The sequence below is a fragment of the Onychomys torridus genome, chromosome 12 (assembly GCF_903995425.1).
Source record: "Onychomys torridus chromosome 12, mOncTor1.1, whole genome shotgun sequence".
NCBI lineage: Eukaryota > Metazoa > Chordata > Mammalia > Rodentia > Cricetidae > Onychomys > Onychomys torridus.
In genome coordinates, this window is record NC_050454.1 from 66183996 (window position 1) to 66205215 (window position 21220).

Below are 21220 nucleotides of genomic sequence, written 5' to 3' on the forward strand. Positions count from 1 at the left end.
ACACATACTAAGGTATATTTAGTTTCAAATTCTCAAAATAATTTTTAATTGAAACATAAAACTTCTTCTGTTGCCAAAGAACATTTTTTTCTCTAGGAAGGATATAACCTGCCAAAAAAAAAAAGGACCCCCCCAAGAGTTAGGGTTGGGGCAGAGTTTTGCTTTTACCTCTCCAATAGAATGAAAGTATCCAACTAAGGAATCTGGAGACTGGATAAGTGAAGCATCTGAAGAAAAAGGACAGATCATCAAAAGAAAAGAACCCAAGGAAAAGAGGAAATTGGCCAAGTGATATTGCCCACCTCCAGCTGACCAGCTGAAATTCTGGCTCAGGGCAGTTGTCCCTTCCTGCCAGAAAGCCACCAATGAGGACAGGAAGCAGGGCAGACTGGGTGGAGTGCTCCCTTCTTTCTTTCCACCAATCTGGCCCTCTCATGGCAGATTCCCAAATACTTCTCTATGCTTCCCTCTACAGACTTAAGTGGCAAATTGTCTTTATGTGGCCCCCAATTCAAAAATATTAAATTTGGCTTTGAGATTGGAGCTTGGCTCTCTCCTTCTCTAAACCCATGCATGCTTATTAAACAAAAATTCAAATCTCTGTCTCATATCAGAAGAGCCACCTGGTATGGGACAGAGGAAAACCAAAAATAAGGGACTATTCTATTGTCATTGATTTCATAATCTTTTGGCTTTCTTTGACTCTCTAAAACCTTTTCTTTCTGTTTAGACAAAAAATGGAAATGTTGTGGGATATTTCATCATACTGTGAACCTCAAGATTGCATTATTTACTGAAAAAAACCTGTTTCTAGCTGTAGTATTGCTCAACCCTAGCACACACCTGTAACCCAAGAGTTTTCTGCTAAGTGTAAACAGGAATAAATAAAATCTACCACAGATCAAGAGGTGGAACATGCAACTGGTTGACAGGAAGTAAAGAAGTAAAAACCACAGAGAGTGAGTGAGAAAGAGAGAGAGAGGGAGAGAGAGAGAGAGGGAAAGAGAGAGGAGTACAGGTAGAGAGATGCACAGGAAGTAGAAAGGAGGGACAATTAATTTAAGGTGGTCTTATTTGAATGGCATCAGCAGAGAAAGAAGGTCAGCTGGATGCTTTCTCTGCCTCTCTGAGCTAGCAGGCTTGCACCCCAGCATCTGATTCCCAAGTCCTTATTGATAAAATCAAACAGTTGAGATTTAGTCAAAAACAACATACTGTCATATTTTATAAGACATTTTTCAGTTTAAAATATATAGAGTATTCCACATTTTATTTATCACCAACAAACAAAATAAAACAACAAAAGACAAAACTGTTAGAATTGACCAGTTATTAGAATTTGAACTTAAAATTATATTTCAGGAGAATTGCTAATGGCAGATTCAATTTCTATATGAGATTTAAAATTATTCAATTACTTAATTTTCAGTCATGTAATAAACCTCACTTAATAGGATCATATATATGTTTGTGTATGTGTGTGTGTGTGTGTGTGTGTGTGTGTGTGTGTGTGTGTGTGTAATGACACGGTTTTCATTTTCATTTTAGGAAAAATTTTACTATTTTACTTTGAAATGTTTGTTTTCTTTCTCTACTTGGATCTATTTAAGCACATGTAAAAAGAATAAATGAAAACAGGTTGATATGTCCATCTCCCAGCTTACCAACTTACAACCTATTAAAATAGAAAGCTGTATTGGACTGTCTCAGTAAATACTTCTTGAATACTTGGATATAGAATTATTATATTTTGGAGGAAATAGAAGTACAGGAATTTGTGGGTAAGAGTAATAAAGGGGAAAAAGACAACCAATAATCAGAAGGGAGCAAAGAAAGAAGGTGCAAAAAAAAAACAGGCAGAGGAAGGGATCATTAAATCAACATTTGTTGAATTTTTTACCTATAATAAAAAGACCACATAGATGGTTACTGTATTAATAAATCCAACAAAACTATTTTTTTTGCTAAAGAATTGAAGTTTAAGTCAAATGAGTTGTGTTAAGAAAAGTTTATTATTAAAGTTTATGAGAACTTAATAGCATTCCAACCAGTGTAGAAGTGGATCCCTGAAGATCAACAAACAGAAATTCAGACTTTATCTAGTATTACCCACATTATTTACAGAAACAAGGTGATCCAAAGGGAAGCAAAATTCTGGAGACAGAATAAGGAAAGCATACAGGTCACAGGATAAAGATCATTAGAAAAATCAAGGTATCATAGAAGACAAATCCATAGGTTGTAGATTCAAATATTTATTCAGTAGAAGCTGAAAAACCTATATCCTCCACAGCATGAAGGGCGGCAGCAGCCATATCCATAGCCTCCATAGCCAGAGCCATATCCATAACCTCCATAACCACAGCCACAGCCCAGTCTGCGGATGCTGTTACATCCACAGCCATAGCCTCCATAGCCATAGCCCAGGCCTCCATAATATCCACTGTAGTAGCTCATGGTGTTGGGAGTAGTTGGTTTCGTTTGCAACTGCAGGACAATTTTGTGAATTCAACTACACAAGGCCATTTATATATACTTAGAGAAACCACACCTCTGAATGTAATTCATTAAAACTATTCATTAAACTTGAAAATTATGTGAACAATCTTGTTTCTTAGAATTCAACCCTATCCTCTTCATGCTTGTGTGAGTAGTGATTTAAAGGCTATGCAATATGTTTGATGTTCTGCTTTATTTGGATACCTAGAAAAATACTTTGCCTCTAATTTAAAAAATGCTATGCTGTTTATAGTCCCCATGCATGCTTGAGTTGCTGAGTTTCAAACTATGCAATAAAATGCTTTGCTGCATATAATGAAATGATATCTCATGAGGTTGCATTTATCCTCCAACTTCACTCTTCATTTGACATTCCATAGTTGAATATCTTTTTTCCTAAGTCAACTAGGTGTGCCACCATTATTTTGCCAAGAATCCACACACACTGAATCATAACTGTTGAAATGCTAGTCCCAATTAAAAGATGACAATAAACTATGATGTGTATCCTAATGCCATGCATTCTGAAGTCAGCTGCTAATCACATTGTGTTGTGCAGTGATCATATCTAAGTTTTCCTAAATAACCATAGATAGAAATCAATGGGACTTCTGAATTGTCATGTCTCCCATTAGTCAGCCTGGTAAACATCACTAAACAGAGAAATCCCTGTTAGTTCCATTTAAGCATAAAGCTCCAAATTTATAAATAGGTACTTTCATTTAGTTTGTAAATTTCAGGCATTCATAGGACTCTACAACTGTACACTTAAGAAATTTAATACAACTCATTTCAATCTCCATTTCTTCTCTCTCTCTCTCTCTCTCTCTCTCTCTCTGTGTGTGTGTGTGTGTGTGTGTGTGTGTGTGTGTGTGTGTGTGTGTAAGTCAAGGAGAAAGCTGTGATTTAGGAACATGTAGAATCATGCTGTCATCTCTAAAGGCAGGTCAGAACTGAAATATTTAATTGCTTCACCTCTTGAACCTAGTTCAAAAGCTAAATTTGGATCTAAGATTTTATATTCTACCTATTTTATTAATCTGCTTATCTATGATAATCATATAATAATAACACACATGTCATTAAATTAATAGGACTGCTCAGGTGAGTCTATATTGTAGCTTAGAACAGTTGAGAACCACAACGAGTACAAAAAATATGCTTTATTGACAAGAAATTGAAATCAACGTGCAATTTGTTGAAGATGTATGTCCATATTAGTGGTCCATTACAGTCTGCAAATTTAATGGAGTTAGTCTTTGGTGTGAATTATTTTGTTTTAGTATATTTCTATTAGATTAATTTTGGTTTAATCTAATTTGAGATGAAAAGGACTCATGTTCCAGGTAAATATTTCCTGAGAGGACACTATTATATTTTAATAGTTGAGAATCTTACAAGTACCAACCTAAGAATGTCCTCCTTAGTTTTGTGTATGCTCTATAGTTAGCCTGTACATGGACCATCTTCCTGCCTTTCAAAACCTCCTTCCCAGGACAGGACACACAACCTCAGTTACAGTAGGATTCACCCTGATATCAAAAGGAATTTCATAGAATGCTTTATCTTCTAAGGTACCAGAGTATTTACATTGCAAAATTCTTAGAAATAGAAGTACTATTTTGCCAATACCTTATATTCTTCTAACTTTTTCCTATTTCATTAGACCCCTTTTAAAAAAAATCACATAAAGTCAGAATTATTCTGTGGTTACAAAACAGTTGTGGAAGGTGGCTATTATCAGAAAGTCATTAAAATAATAAATGATATCCATGATGTACAGAGGGGGAACCTTTGCACTGTGTTGGTGGAGGTGTTAGGGAAAACAGTACACATATTTCTTTAAAAACTAAAACCCAAACTACTATCATCCAGTGATGAAGTGATGGGAATTTGAAGGATATGAAATCATTTTCTAAAGACATCCCTGAAGTCCCAACAGGGGTAGAATTGGAGTGTTTATTGAAAAAAAACCTAGATATAAAAAGACAAATATCACAGTTCTCTGTAGCTGGAGTTTTCTCCAGTCCTGCTTTGGCCCGCAGCCGCTCAGACCCAAGTAAACACAGAGGCTTATATTACTTAAAACCTTATGGCCTGATAGATCAGGATTCTTGCTAGCTAGATCTTGCATCTTAAATTAACCCATTTCTATAAATCTATACCTTGCCATGTGGCTTGTGGCTTACCAATATCTTTACATCTTGCTTCTCACAGTGGCGGCTGGCAGCATCTCTTGGCTCAGGCTTCCTCTTCCCAGGATTCTCCTCTCTGCTTATCCTGCCTAAACTATACTTCCTGTCTGGCTACTTGCCAATCAGTGTTTTATTTATCAACCAAATCAGAGCAACACATTCACAGCATACAGAGCGATATCCATAGCTGTTCTCACTCAACCAGAAGTTATCTCCTAGTAGACCAGAGTGAAATAGACATCATTGGCAATGGATAAGGGCAAGGGAAAGTAAGGATGAAAAAGGACAGCTGAAGGACACCTAACAGAGGGAAAATCAACTCTGATTTTTTTGTGTCATGGTAGGCTAGATACATAGAATGAGTAAAAAATAAGAATACAGATGTTCATAAAACATAAAAGTGACTAATGCCTAAGAAGACAGAAGTGCCAATTAAACCTAATCCACAATTGTACATATGTACACATACACTACACTGTATATTCATAAAGAAATGCATATAACATGTTTAATAATAATCTAGAAATTCAAACATAAAAGACCCATTTCACTCACAGTATCTTTTAGGTAAATAGATTGGGTGTCATTCATTCTGAAAAAAAAAGTGACAGTATGTAAACTTTACTGACTTAATTGCTAATTTTCAAATAACTGAAATGCACACATCAATGTAAAATGGAAATAAGAAAAGGACAGAAACGTCTTTGGGAGATGCATCTCTGGTGGCAGGACACCAAAAAGGGGTATACCAACTGCCAGAGTATTGCACAGAATGAAATAGACTTCCACGCAGTTTCATCTTATAAATAAACAAAAGCAGTCATTACAGCATCTTCTGTGAGAGGCTTGCACTCTTTGCCACCCTTCCTATGTATTAAACTCAAACTCCCAACAATCCCTTTTTTGTGTTATTTATCCTGCTTAGGTGTTTGGTCAAAGTACACCAACTAACTAGTACCAAAGATGAGACTAAATTCATTTCCATGTCCCAGTACTTGTGTAACACTGTTTCAATGTCAGGAAGTATACAAGTAGCTTTCTCTTGAGAATGAGGCAGACTTTACAGAAGAAAATATACCTTGGCATAGGTATGTGTTGTTACATTTATTATCATTATTGTTGCACACAAATTGAACAAAATACAGTTTCTTTGTGATACTCCACCCAAGCATATGATGTGCTTTGATCATATCCAAAGCCTTAATTACTCTTTATTATGTATTCTTCCTCTTCCCTTTTCCTCTTCTTCACCCACAATCTCCAGCATTGCAATGCCCCCTTTGCTTCCATATTTCTTCCCCTAGTTTGCCATATAAGAGAATATATAAGACTTGCTCCATGGGGCTAACTCCCTTAAAATTATTACTTTCAGTTCTCTTAATCAACACAAAATATTTAAGAAAATATACAATGACTTAAACATGAAATTAAGCATAGTTTCAACTGTTCTTAACCTTGGTTGTATAATTATTTTGGTAGTTTTAATTAAACAAAGCATTGCTCTCCTAATTGAACCTATCTTATTTTTAAACAACCTCATTATAAGTATTGATGAATGTATTAGGTGTTACTTACAAATATGCATGTGAGCTATTCATCCAGTGACAGTGGTTAGAATATCCAGTGTAGAATCAATTCATTCATTTATTGTTTATATTTCATAAATCAATTGATTTTAAAACTAGTCAATGAATTTGATGAAAGCTACATTCTGGTATATGAGTAATAAATACCTAAGATACATGCATGAAAAGTGAATTAAAACAGCATGAACCAGAACTGCATTTGGAGGTCTAGGTAGTGATCTCACCTGCATTACAGTTCATGAAAGAAACATGGCATAGTGACCTGCCAGTTGACATGGTTGTTCTATCATTAGACATCCATAGAACACTGTGTTTCCATGTCCCAACTCTCAGGCATGCATTGTTTTTCCATTGCTGTTGCTTGATATTTTGAAGCAATTTCCCTCCTTTAGCCAGAGACATGTCTTGATGTTCCAAATGTTTACTTTGGAAAACTGTCTCTTTTGTCTATACTCTCCTTTTGAAAGTTTTTTATCTTTATCCTTCTTTATTGAACTTTCCTCTAAAAATATCAATATGACCTATGTATGCCAGTTGTGACCAACAGAGCAAACACAATGCCTATTCGGATATGTTTCTTTCTTTTTTTTTTCCTTTTTTAAAATTTATTATATTTGTGTTTTAATTTTATACATCAGCCACGGGTTCCCCTGTCCTCCCCCCTCCCACCCCCGACCCCACCTTCCCCTCAGCCCCTCCCCTCCATTCCCATCTCCTCCAGGGCCAAGACTTCCCTGAGGATTCATTTAAACCTGGTGGATTCAGTACAGGCAGGTCCAGTCCCCTCCTTCCAGGCTGAGCAAAGTGTCCCTGTGTAAGCCCAATGTTCCAAACAGCCAGCTCATGCACTAAGGATAGGTCCTGGTCCCACTGCCTGGGTGCCTCACAAACAGCTCAAGCTATTCAATTGTCTCACTTATCCAGAGGGCCTGATCCAGCTGGGGGCTCCACAGCCTTTGGTTTATAATTCATGTGCTTCCATTAGTTTGGCTATTTGTCCCTGTGCTTTTCCAATCTTGGTCTCGACAATTCACACTCTTACAGTCACTCCTCTTTTAGAATGGATAAAGAAAATATGGTACATATACATAATGGAGTACTACTCAGCAGAGAAAAACAATGACATCACGAGGTTTCCAGGCAAATGAATGGATCTACAAAAAATCATCCTGAGTAAGGTAACCCAGACTCAGAAGGAAAACATGGTATGTACTCACTCATAGGAGGATACTAGAAGTAAAACAAAGATGACTAGACTGCTACACAACTCCAGGGAGGCTACCTAGAAGACAGGACCTTAGGAAAGACCCAGGGATCACCCAATGACAGAGAAATGGATGAGATCTACATGAACAACCTGGACAACAGTGAGAGTAATGAAGGGCAAGGTTGGAGGGAAAGAAAGATTAGGGGAGCAGGAAATCCCAGCTGGATCAAGAACAGAAAGGGAGAACAAGGAATAACAGACCATGATAAATGAAGAACATATGAGAACAGGAATAGGCAGAGTGCTGGAGAGGTCCCCAAAAATCTACAATGATACATCCTCTGTAGACTGCTGACAATGGTTGAAAGAAAGCCTGATCTGACCTACTCTGGTGATCAGATGGCCAAACACCCTAATGGTCGTGCTGGAACTTTCATCCAATAACTGATGGAAGTGGATGCAGAGATCCTCAGCCAGGCCCCAGATGGAGCTCCAGGAGTCCAATTGTCGGATATGTTTCATATCTAGCCAGTTTGTACATTTTCATTCTAGAAACATCCTCTGAATTTGTAATAGCATGCAGACAATGGGCTGTACTAAGACCCTTTACTAGTGAACATAATTCTCTCCTGCCCTACTCTAAGTGGCAGTGGATGAGTTGCTTTTCTAAGGCTATAACAAAGCACCATGACCAAAAGTGACTTATGGAAGAAATCATTGATTTAGGCTTATGGTTCACACAACTAGAAAGCCTATAATTTTAGAGGCATAGCAGCAGAAGAATAAAGCTGAGAGATCACACCTTTAACAAGCATGAAGCATAGACAACATACTTAAAGTAGAAAAGATTATAAACACTTAAAGTCAGTCCCCAGGGATTTATTTCCTCCAACGTGGTTCCAGCTCGATAGCTAAGTTCGATAGCTACTACAAATGGCTACAACAATGGGGGACCAAATGTTCAGATACCTGAGCCTGTGGAGGACATTCCCCTGTCAAATCACAGATACCTGTGGTAAAGTTTCCAGATGTACTTTCTTCGACATGCACTTTCCTTCCATACTACAGAACACTATGTTATGCAACCACACCAATAACACATTTAGTACTAGTGGGATTTGTATGATTTATTACTGACTAAAACACATATGTATTTCACATTCAAGACAAAAATCAGAGTGATCTATATAGTGAGATATATCAATAAATTATACTATATCTACTCTATGTATCTAAAATAATTAAAAGTCATAAATCTTCAAAGACTAAACACAATACAGATGTATTACTATCAGTCCTGACTTGTCCATTAACCATTATTTCTCCAAAAATTACTTCCTGGCCTCACATTGCCTCAGTGATATATAAAGTCTTTCCCATTTTTTAAACTTTTCCATTTTTAAACATTATTACATTTTATTTTATTTGTGTGTGTGCATGTGCATACACACATTGTTCAAGACAGAGCTATGAACTTATCTGCCAGTCTTTTCTTCATTTGCCTTAAATTCAATCTAATCCTAGCCTACAAATTCAATAAATAATAGATGATATTTATCTACTTGACTTGGAGATAAATTAGTGGAAAGAAAAACAAATTCCTCAAGATTCTAAAACTAACATTTTAGTTCGTGAGACAGATCATGAACAAATATATACTTAATTTATCCTCTCAACCAAACAATGAATGAATGGTTAATAAGGTCTAAGACTTCCTCTGAATATTGAGAAAACTAACTCAAGGTAGAAAAGAAAGTAAGAAAAAATATCTAGACTTCATAAGAGCATATTCCAATGTGAAAAAGTAGAAGATGTAACCAACAAAAATATTTTGAGTAGTGATAATTGATAAGAAAATAGAGAGATTATAGATGAGAAATATACAATAATCCATGGAAGTTACTGAAATGCATGATGACCCACAATGGAATGGTGTCTTAAAAGTGCAGCTTTGAGTACAGACTTGGATGATCCTACAAATTAATAATTTTCCTGGATAAGAGAGTGACAGATAGAGGAAAGATCTGAAGGGCAATCCTAAACTCTCTTACATAGCTAACATGAAATTTACTAGGGGAAGATAGAGGAAAGACATCAAATATATCATGTATTCTGTCATGGAATCTTATACTGTTATCACCACTATGCACACAAACATTCACAGGATACACAGCAGTAACATTGCCAAGGTTTGAGTTGTCTCTAGATCAGGTAGAAAACATTCTTTGGTGGTCTTATGAGAATTCACCTCATGTGTTATACAGCAAGTCCCAAGAAAGGTTGAGTGATTTCCCCAAGATTCCGACATTTGCTATTCAGCACACTCTGGTTTTCCCTGGTAAGGAAAAGGTGAAATATATTTTCATGACTAAGTAATGACATAAGGCAGTGGTGACTTCCCAAAAAGAGAGATGTCCCTCCCGTTCTATACAGTCTCCTCACCCTGTCAATTGTTTCATTTGTTTTACAGAAGCTTTTTAATTTTAACAGATTAATGGATGAAGAAAATATGATGCATATGTAGGGTGAAGTTTTATTCGCCCATGAATAAAAAATGAAATTATGTCATCTGTAGGAAAATGGATGAGAGATATGGAGATCATTGTACTAAAAGACATAAGTGGTCCAAATAAGTTGCTGAAGGCCTAGAGGATTCCTAGAGAGCTGTCAGTCTTCCATCCACTTTGGAAGCTAGAAGAATTTGGGTTCTGCTATCTGTGAAGGAATGTAGCAGCAAAAGTGGCCACAACAGCAAGATGAATTAGCAAACACGATAAACCAGTCTGTGAATAGAATAAGTAAATTCACAAACAGTATATTTAACCTACCAAGGAGACCTGAAAGCAATGAGTTATGCAGAGAAGCTTCTTAGTTAACTCCAGATCTGGTCAAATTGACAACCAAGATTAACCATCACAGAAATCTTTAACTGCATAATAAATATACAATGATAAGAATTTTTGAAAAAGAAAGAGGGATTATTGGGATGGGCATGACCAATCAATCATATAATCCCAATAAGAGTTACCTCTAGCGAGTAGCAGGATAAATCATAGACTTGGGTATGAGGAGAGTTTTCAATGACTCTGCACGATTGAATGGGGCTCTGGTTGTGCAGAAATGAATGACAATAGACCCTAGTTGATGAGACTGATTCTCAGCTATTATCCAGTGTAAGATTGATATTTTAGGATAGCCTGAGCAGAACCCCAGACCTACACCAGTGTGAGCTAAGAGGTGGTTGTTGTTTTACATTGACAAATGTGGAGTCATTTTTTGTACATTTTGTACAATAATAGAGAATGAATAGAGTATTTTAATGTTCCCATCTTTCCACTCTACTTACTTTCCACTACTACAAGTAAACCACCAGTAAGACAACTAAACATCAGGTAAATTTTGCCACACAATGACAATTTAGACAGGCTCAAGGGGGACTGAAAAACTATTAGTATTAAGAGTAGAACTCTAGCTCTGTATGTATCTCAAGAAAGGTCTTGCTCTACACATACCTGGTGATTGCACTGAATTAATCTGTTCCTGATTGTTTCAGTGTGACATTGGGGAGATCATTACTTCTAATCTCATTTTGAAATCCAAAATTAAAAATATCTCTATAATCTTAAACATAGTGGATATGTTTTATACTATACAGATATTTTGAAAGTTGTAAGATTATGTAAATTATTTTAGTAGTTGCACATTAGAAGAATTCAATGAATATCTCCAGTAATGTATTTCTAATTAAAACATAAAGTCCTCTTTGTGAGTCCTCTTTCTCTATCAGCCTGTCAGTCTTCAGACTGAGAGGGGAATGAGACAGAAGGGGTGATAGAGATCCTTGTACCTGGCTCACGAACACAATAGGCGACAGCCCTCTGGGAGACAGATTTCAGTGAATCAGTTCAAATTTATTCCCTGGTATAAGGAATGTATATAGGATTGGGGAGCCTGGGGACAAACCCTAATTTGCATTAAGTAGTACACTTCTATGACAAGGCTTAGTTGGTGGCAGTAGGGTCCTAGAGCAGAGTCCCTAGCACCTTTCTTCTAATGCGAATCTGTGCCAAAGTTCAAGCCAAGATGAATTAGGCATCTAGTTTAGACAGTGACATCTGGTTTAGAGACAGCTTTTGGGTAACGTCAGTCCTTCATACCCAGGATAGGGAAGAAGTTTCCATATTGACAAGCTTAGAGAAAGCTGCCAGGATATGTCAGACTGTAACCTCTAACTGGCCAGCAATATATTCCAACAATCATCAAAGAGTTTATTTCTGGACACAATTAGATCTGTAAATTTAATACTCCATTTAGAAGTCACAAATGGGATCCTAATTCTTCAAGACTTTTTTCCCTTTAATACCATCCTTTCATTTCCAATAATCCCTTTATATCAGCTACCATTATTTTGAAGATTATTTTGACCTAGGAAGTTGGAAGATGTTTCTCAATCATCCCACTGAACTTACCATTTCCTTGTCTCTGGAGGAGGGTAAGTACATCATATTCATCTGATAAATGTGCATCTGGTTTTAGGTCACAGTGAATGGGATGCCTAGAACATTTAAACTAACAATATAATGCAGAAAGGAGGCCTGATCCTTCTGTTTATTTGCTTTCTCTATGCCACTAAGTTTCACTGGTCACATTATAATTAATTAGATGTCACTCCAGTAGGATAGCATTATGCCCAGTTATACACCTTGCTTATCAGAATTTGTATCTTGCTTGTAGGCTTATCAAGATTCCAAATGAAACTGAGTTTTGCTTGCTACCTCTGATATTTTCTACAGATTGGTGACCATGTACTGACACACAATTATTGTGTAGATGAATGAATAAATGTAGGATTGAATCAATTAAGGATGCAGCAAGAGGGACCCTATGGACAAAGAGTTAAACTGGGCAAACGCAGCCTCTTGTAGACACAGTGAGAGCAGCCATTCTAGATCACCGCCCAAGCCAAATTTTCTAGCAATATGTTTACCTTTGTGGACTGTGGACTAATACATACTTATTTTGTAAGTTTATGAAAACCTTGATATTGATTCCTTGCATTTATACTGTGTGAGGTCTCTGTATCTCATAACCAATAAATTTTATTGATATTTTCTATTAGCATTTTGTTGACTGATAACTGTAGGTACACATTGCTAATGTTTTCATTATTACCAGCAGAAATTTTCTTCCTTTTTGTCAAGAACATCCTATTCTCCTGATGGAAATTAACATAACCTTCTTCCAAGGACTCCTATTTGCACAGATTCTGGAGGTTTCTGTCTTGGTTGGTTTCCCTTACAAATTCCAATATCCAATATAGCATTGTCATGAATTAATATGTAAGTGGGTCAAATGCTAACCTAATTGGATGAGAATCTGAACAGATTTGTCTTTGTCTTTAAAACCCCTCATTCACTTTAAGAGGACTGTAAAATATTTCATCAGATAGCCAGAAAATGAAGTTCTCAGAGACAACAATATAGTTCTATAAATCTTCATGTATGCAGAAATTTATTAATGAAGCCAGTTATTATGAATAAAAGTTGATAAAATTAAAGAATGCAAGGATTCTACAAAGAGGCACAAACAGTAGGGAAAGGAAGAACAATACAGTCATTTCGGGGTTCAGAAACAGGAATGGCAGCCAAACACATATACACCATAGCCAAGTTTTCGTGCTCTCTAAATGACTCATAAACTGAGTTAAATGAGATTAGTTAGCCTGGCCATTGAGATGAAAACTAATCATAGGAACAGAAAGTCTTTTAGGGTATTTTCAAAACAGGCATAACCATCATCAACCACTGTGAGGACTTTGGCAGCTAGCTACCTTTCTAAATGCTGAAGTAGAACTCAACCACCTGGAAACGACAGGTAGAAGACAGAGTTTCTGAAGCCAATCTCTGCTCCTTGATGATCATTTAAGTGAAGCAAGAGGGCAGTCACAGAGGAAGAAATCCATTAAAACCAAGACTCCCAACCACACAGCAGCGTGGTTTCCTGCTTAGAAACAGCTAGGTACAGCAGAGCTTGAGTATACAGTGAGAAATGGTGCAGTAACAGGGCGTAATGATCCCATTGTGAAGCTATGAAACTGGAAAGTGTTGCTGCGGCTGCATCAATGCACTCTTAGTTTAGTGTGAAAGGAACTGCTACTCATTGTTCCTCCCCTCATGATCTTTGGAGAGAGAAGATCATCATCTGGAGAGTCTCACAAAGCACTAAAACAAAGCCATGCATACATTCACACACAATGCTTGCATATGTGAAAAGCCTATGAGGCTGTAGCAAAGATAATTAGAACATTATTTTTAAAAAAAAGTCAAGCAAATTAAGTTTAATCTGAAGGGACTTTTCACATTTCTCACAGTTTGAAATATGTATCCCAAAGAAGAATGGCTTCCCAAACTATAAATCCCCTCAACTTAAAATTACAAGCGCAGATGGTCTTTTATCAAGTCAGCTCTGGCATGTTGAAATCTGAAGATCTATCACAGTAGTCCCAGATTGGTCGAGAAGTGAAAAATGAGCAACAGGGAAATTAGCTGAAAGTTGTTGCCATGTTAATAGCTCAATGTGTCAAAGTTAAGGATTTACTTGAGACCCAAGTGTTTGATGTGAATGTGAGCTTCTTTGCCTCCACAGGGCTTTCTGCACACCCTCCCTAGTTGTGTGGCAACACACAGCCTTCCCTTTCATCCACTAGTGTGCATAAAAAACATCTCATACATACATTGTCCATTTGGAGGATGGCCTCCCCATCTATTAATTTTGACTATAGATACTTCTAAAATTCCTCTTGCTATGTCTTATGCCTTTGATAACACTTCAACGGTAGGTACTGCCATGTTATATTTTCATAACCAAACTTCCCAAGTTCTCACAGCATAGAAGCTTCACATTAATTTAATATTAGTTCCACATTATTTATGTTTGCCTTAAACTAACAGCCTCACATCTCTAAATATGTAGAGCATGGAGATCATAGCTTCTAATGAGCAGTAGTTGATGGTCAAATGTATTATTGGCATTGATTTTTCTGTTTCTCTTTCCTGTGTCCAAAATGAATACTGGTTTCATTTGTTTTCATGTCATGTTTGACAGCATTGACTTTAAAATTCTATGGCAAATACTGTCTTTAGCTTAATTTTAAAAATCCATATTCTTATCAGTTCATTTATTTCATGTAGTTTTACAGTGATTGGTTTTGCATGTATCTGCATCTTAATATATATAAGGTATATTGGTCAGCACAAAAATACCTATGTACACAATTTTTATTTATATTAAATATTGCATATGTTCTATTTAGTATAATATGTGTATATATTCAATGTATATAACAAAAATATGTACTAATTTATATTAATATACTAACATGTAAAATACATGATCTTGTATTAATTAATTGTTCTTCAGGCATTGATTAGCTGACTTTCTAGATAATTGTTTAAAATAGTGTAAGTTCAAGGAAAGTCACTCCAAAAAATTCACTTAACTCTGTGATAAACATGAAACATAGCAAAACTGCAATGTGAATAGCTAATGACATTTTAAGTTCTAAAGACTGAACATGTATGCAAACAAACAATACTACATTGTTATAGAGACTCCACATGACAAAATAGTTCAAGAAGAGCTTTCTACAGTTGGACATTCTGTTTCTCCATGACCAACATAACATCCAATTGAATTGATATTTTCATTAACAAAATATGTTTTGTTTCTTTCTTTTTTCATTTTTATTTAGAAATTTTTTCATTTTACATACCAATCAGAGATCCCCTCTTCCCTCCTCCAGCACCTCCAGCCTTTCCCCACAACTGACCCTCCACCCACTCTATACCTCCCCATAAGAAGGCAAGGCTTCCCAGAGGGAGGCACATCCAGAAGAAGCAAGCCCAAGCCCCCACCACCACCACACCCCCGCCTCAAGGCTCCACAAGGTGTTCCATCATAGGTAATGGGATCCAAAAAGCCCCCTCATGCACCAGGGATGGATTCTAATTCTACCACCAGGGGGCTCCCCAAGCAAATCAAGCTACACAACTGTTTCCCCATGCAGAGGATCTATTCCAGTCCCATGCAGGCTCCATAGCCATTGATCCAACTTTCATGAGTTCCAATAGTTTTGCTTCTTTCTAACCATGATGTTACATCAGGCCATAAATCTTATAACCAACACTGAATTAGAGTATTTATGAAATACAGTCATTAAAAGCAAAACACATTAATTTTCTATGAATGGAGATCATGAAACTATCTTCTATTAAATATATAGATAATTTTCTTTGCACACAAATTTCATTGGCAATAACAATAAACTATAAAATAGCTTTATGCTATTTAATATCTTTACAGCTTTACTGCTATAGGGAAAGTAAGTCATTATTTCTATGTTATCCAAGATGATAACTTTGACTTAAGAAGCCTGTTAAATATTTATGTTATTTCTTTCACAGGTTTTGTCATGAATGTACAAATCATGTGTATGCTTTATCCATGAACATTGAAACATGGAAAAAGTTCTGACAATAACCTGTTACTGAAACCTTCACTGCATGTAGAAATGACAGAATGCCTTAGGGAATTGCATGCCACAAAATCCACAGACAGCCAGATAAAGCCCCAGCAATTGGGTGGCTGAGCTTGCAAGATGGTGATTGTAAGGTCTGCCTACCCACTAAGACTTTGTCAAATAAGAAAGAACAAAAAGAAAGAAGGGTAAACAAATAAATAAGAAAAGAGAAGAGAAAGAAAAATGGAAACATGATGAAAGTGTGTTAAACAACAAAAAATCACAAGAAAATAAGTTCAGCCATCTGAAAGGACAAAAAAGTGTATAATTATACAGGTAGCTGTGCAGTGGACCGTATCTGGGTAAACACGCTACTCATGTAGTGTCAACAGTTCTTTGCAAGTGTAATTGAATAGTTGCTGATTTCAATTTCAAAATCTTGTCAAAGAGAACAAGATATAGCAATAGATATAAGTGACACCGATGAACAAATAAAATTTTGAATAATATAATGAACAATGATATCCTATTTTATTGCATTAGATAATAAAATATAAAATGTTGCTAATTCTTCATAATTTTACTCATAGAGTACAATCTATTTCACAGTATGAATTTATACACATTTTTAAATATCAAAAATTTTTGCAAGAAACAGTTCACTGCATGAGCTATTAACATATAATAACAAAAGAAAATGGTGCAGTAAAAATTATTAAAATAACAAGTTATTAAAATATGGTGCCCCAGTTTATGACTGTGGTTTTTGTCATAGAGTTTTATTTGTGAATTTTACCAATGTATGGAAGGGGATTGGATATGTGTTTGTCTTTTTGTTTCAACTTTTTAATGTTAAATAAAAGAATGAAAATAACTTTAGAAAAATGTATTTCTATAATGGTTTATCATCTATAAAACCCAGTGTCTATATGCTAATATATAATAAATCATTGCTGCAGGATTACAACATTTGTATTTGTGTGATTCATCAATTATTACTATATTTAACTTACAAGATAATTTAAATTATAGTTAGATTATTGTATTAATTTGCACAGACAAATTACTTCACTGGGAAATGGAAATAATCAGTCTACTTTGTCAGTTTATCATCTCTTTTTATATGGAAAATGAAATAATAATCAGAGACTAGTTTGTCAATTTACCCTGAGAAACCATGTTGCAAAGTGATCAAAAGGCTGGAACTTATTGTAATTAACTTACTCTGTTCCTGTATGGAATGTGAGACTCTTAATTAGAAAGCTGTGTTCAAGGCAAGAATCAAAACACAGGAATTTACATAAGCTCGTTGTTTTATGGTAGCAGATCATGACAACTTCCTTACAGTGCTAACAGAATACACTATAGCATCCTGACCAACCAGGTAAGGCCACAAGATAAGGCCACTTTTGTCTTAAAAAGCATGTGTCCATCAATGCAATGTCAACATCCCCAAAACTTAAGCAGGATGTAGCATTGGCACTGTTAGTGAATATTTCAATTTTCTAAATTAATTATTTGTACTACATGTCCAAGAATCTAGTCAAGACTTTTTCAGCTTTAATCTCATCAAAATTTAAAGCAAACAATAAAATGGCTCCCAACAATGGCTTATCTCCCATATTCCATATCTGGAATTAGTTATATAATCCCAAAATCTGGGTAGTAAAACAGGGTGAGAATAACTTCATGATTATGTTAAAGCTGAAGGACTATGGGAAATGGCAAGATTAATATGTGTTTGTAATAGTCTGTCTTGTTTTTTGAAGTGATTCTTCAGATTCTCACTCTAGAAAAGTGTGTGTTCCATACCAGAAATTGGGAGGCCAGCCTCTCTATGGGTTGTTTTCTAAAAGCTGATGGTAAGATCCTGTTGTTGAAGACAGCCTCTACACAAACATGGAGAGGTCAAGCTGGTGCCTACTCAGAGCCTTCACCCCTACTGACTAGTGTTCATGATGCTGGAAGGTAATCTGCACACTACCAAATGGGAAACATAAATACCAACTCAGCCACAAATCCTTCAATATACAATAGTGACCTACCTGCAAGTTGTACTGGTACAGTAGTGTCACAAAGTGTGTGGGACTAATCAACCAATATCTGATTGAGTTTAAAGCCCATTCCATGTGATAGAACTCATCCCCAACATTGCTTACATGACCAAGAACCTGAGACTACATAGGCTGGGGAACTAGAGGATACCCAAAAAGTACTTGCCAAGCCATCATCAGAGAATCTTCCTCTAGCAGTAGATGGAAATAAATACAGAGACCAACAGCCAGAAAATGTGGAGAAAGTGAGAGACTTTGGAACACTCAGTCATAAATGGAATGTCTCCATCAATTCCCCTCCCTGACTGCTCAGAACCCTGCAAAAGATAAGGCAGGAAGATTTTAAGAGGTGGTAGAGGAAATCAAGAAAAGCAGGTTTTCTAAATACAGGACCAACATACATATGAACTCACAGAGACTGTGGCAGTATGTGCAGCTCTCTTACATGTTTCTGGGTCAAAGGAGGTCCAAGTGCCAACAGATGTAGAAACAAGCCCTCAGCCCTGACCCAAAAGTTGTTTCCAATAGATAACCAGTTGCAAATGAAAACTTAGTTTTCTCCAGTGGAGTCTCACTGAATACAAACCATTATTCAGGCCATCCTCCATGTCCAGCAGTAGACAGCCACACAAAATGAATCCAGTTACATTATGGAGGGTCTTTGTCTTGGAATGCTTTGTCAGGGCTTTTGTGTTGTTCTTTTTCTCATGCAGGTCATTTGCACATACATTATGGTTTCCACTTTTGTATTTTGTTTGTTTGTTTGTTTTTTCGAGACATGGTTTCTCTGTGTAGTTTTGGTGCCTGTCCTGGATCTTGCTCTGTAGACCAGGCTGACCTCTAACTCACAGAGATCTGCCTGTCTCTATCTCTCGGGTGCTGGGACTAAAGGCATGTGCCACCACCTCCCGGCTCGACTTTGTATTTTTATGGGATTCCTGTCTGTGTGAACATGTGTCTCTCTGTAGTGATATTATGTTCCCCAATATATTGTGTACCCTAATAAACATATCTGGGGGCAGAGAACAGAATAGCCACTAGATAGAAACATATCTGGGGCCAGAAAAAATGGTAGCACACACTTGTTTAATCCTATCACTTGGGAGGCAGAGATCAATCCAGATCTCTGTGAGTTCAAGGCCACACTGGAAAAAGCCAGGCATGGTGACACACACTTTTAATCCCAGGAAGTAATGGCAGGAAGCAGAAAGGGGTATAAGGCGTGAGGTCCAGGAACTAGAGGCTTTTAAGCTTTTAGGCTTTTAGCAGCAGTTCAGCTGAGATCCATTGGGATGAGGACACAGAGACTTCCAGTTTGAGGAAGCAGGATTGGCTGAGAAGTCAGCGAGGTAAAGTTAGCTCTGGCTTGTTCTGTTTCTCTGATCTTTCAGAATTTACCCCAATATCTGACTCTGAGTTTTTTTTTATTAATAATACCATTTAAGATTCATCTTACATTTGGCCTTCCTCCAAGTGTTTTCTATTAATAAGACATTTTAAGATTCGTGTTACATCTCTCGGTCTATGTTTCTATTATAGTTTCTTTGCATATTTTCCTTATGCTGCTTGTTTGTTTATTTTGTTCTATTCTAGTTTGTTTGCTTGTTCTTTAACTTTATTATTATTATTATTATTATTATTATTATTATTATTATTATTGATGCCTGTTTGTATTCTAATGAGAGAGAAAGAAAGGCTGTGGGTGGAGAAGTGGGGATAATCTTTGGTGTAGTTGGAAGAGAAAAAACCACAATCATAATACATTGTATGAAAAAAATCAAATTTCAATTAAAAAGGAGGTCAGCCTATGAGAGCATCAAACTTAGCTTCTAATAGCTACATTCATTATCTCTCCCCCTCTCTCTTCTCTCTCTCCCTCCCTCCTGCACTGTATCTTCTCAAGCCCATTCGTATTAAAATCTTCAGTTACTTCAGCTAGTGTTTTCTCCTTTATCTATTATTTCCCCCCATCTCCAATCTTATAGATTAGTGTATGCATGACAATGTTGGTGTGAATGTGTAATCACACACACACAGAATTCAAGTTCTTCATCTACCAAACTTCTAGGCAACTACTTATTACTGGATATCAGTTCTCCCAGGAAAGTACAACCTCCCACAGCCCATGACACTATTCAAAGAACAACAACTATTGTATTATAATTATCTAATAGAGTAATAGTATTTTCCTAGTAAGACAATATTCACCTTATGTATCTATATAAATATATGTATGTATATATGTATCTATCTATCTATTTTCGTAGGGCTCATATTCCTTCTCTTTATATATAGCTGTAACCTATATAAGCTATATATATGTTAACTAGTACATAAAAGAATTTCATGAATACATATCTGATTTTTAAAAATTGACATTGAGTTTATAGTAATATTAATCACACAGATTCACACATAAAGATAATAAGGGAAATTATTACAGTAAAGAAATGTGAATAATATCAAAGCCATACTTGTAAAATTGTGGGATTTGAAAAAGAACTTTCTCACATAAATAGTGTTTAGTTTAGTTTGGTTTGGTCTTTGAGACGTGGTCTCTAGTTCTCAAGCTGACCTTAAAGTTGCTGTGTAGCCAAGGATGGCCTTGAATTTGTGATGCTTCTACCTCCACTTCCAGAGTTCTAGGACTATTGCATGCACCAGCACAACTGGTTTAAATTTTATGGCAGATGGAACCTACAGCTTTGTCTATGCTAAACAAGCCCTCCTCCAACTGAATTATATACCAATACGCTCACGTAAATAATTTTAATTGGAAACATAAGACTTACGAGAATAGTACAATTTCACACAAATAATAAAAATGCTGAGATACTTGGCTTGATCTTCAGTCTGTAAATTGTGTTGTAAGATAATTTAATGAAAGTGTCCACTTTTGATAATGCATATGGGTTATAAACAATGGAAACTACTATAACATTATAGGAAATGACTCTACAGATCTGCCAGGAGCTGGCGCTCCTCAGTAGTGTCAATAAGACCAATGTCAGTGAGAATAAGAACAGCCATTGTAACAGGACCACTATAGCCACAGCCACCCAAACGGAGTCTACCAGCCAGCTGCTCCAATGGCAGGTGCCTCAGGAAGCAATGTTTTCTTCAAGGAGCATGAGTCATTTTCTTTAACTTAAAGATCATGC

The 21220-nt window shown here is 36.3% G+C and overlaps 1 protein-coding gene across 1 annotated transcript; it reads right to left on the reverse strand.

The window, feature by feature from the left end:
- Positions 1 to 2259: 2259 nt before the first annotated feature.
- Positions 2260 to 2457, reverse strand: LOC118593827 (keratin-associated protein 16-3-like). The gene has a single exon (XM_036203419.1). The coding sequence runs from the start codon at positions 2455 to 2457 to the stop codon at positions 2260 to 2262; it is 198 nt and encodes a 65-aa protein (XP_036059312.1).
- Positions 2458 to 21220: the final 18763 nt, after the last annotated feature.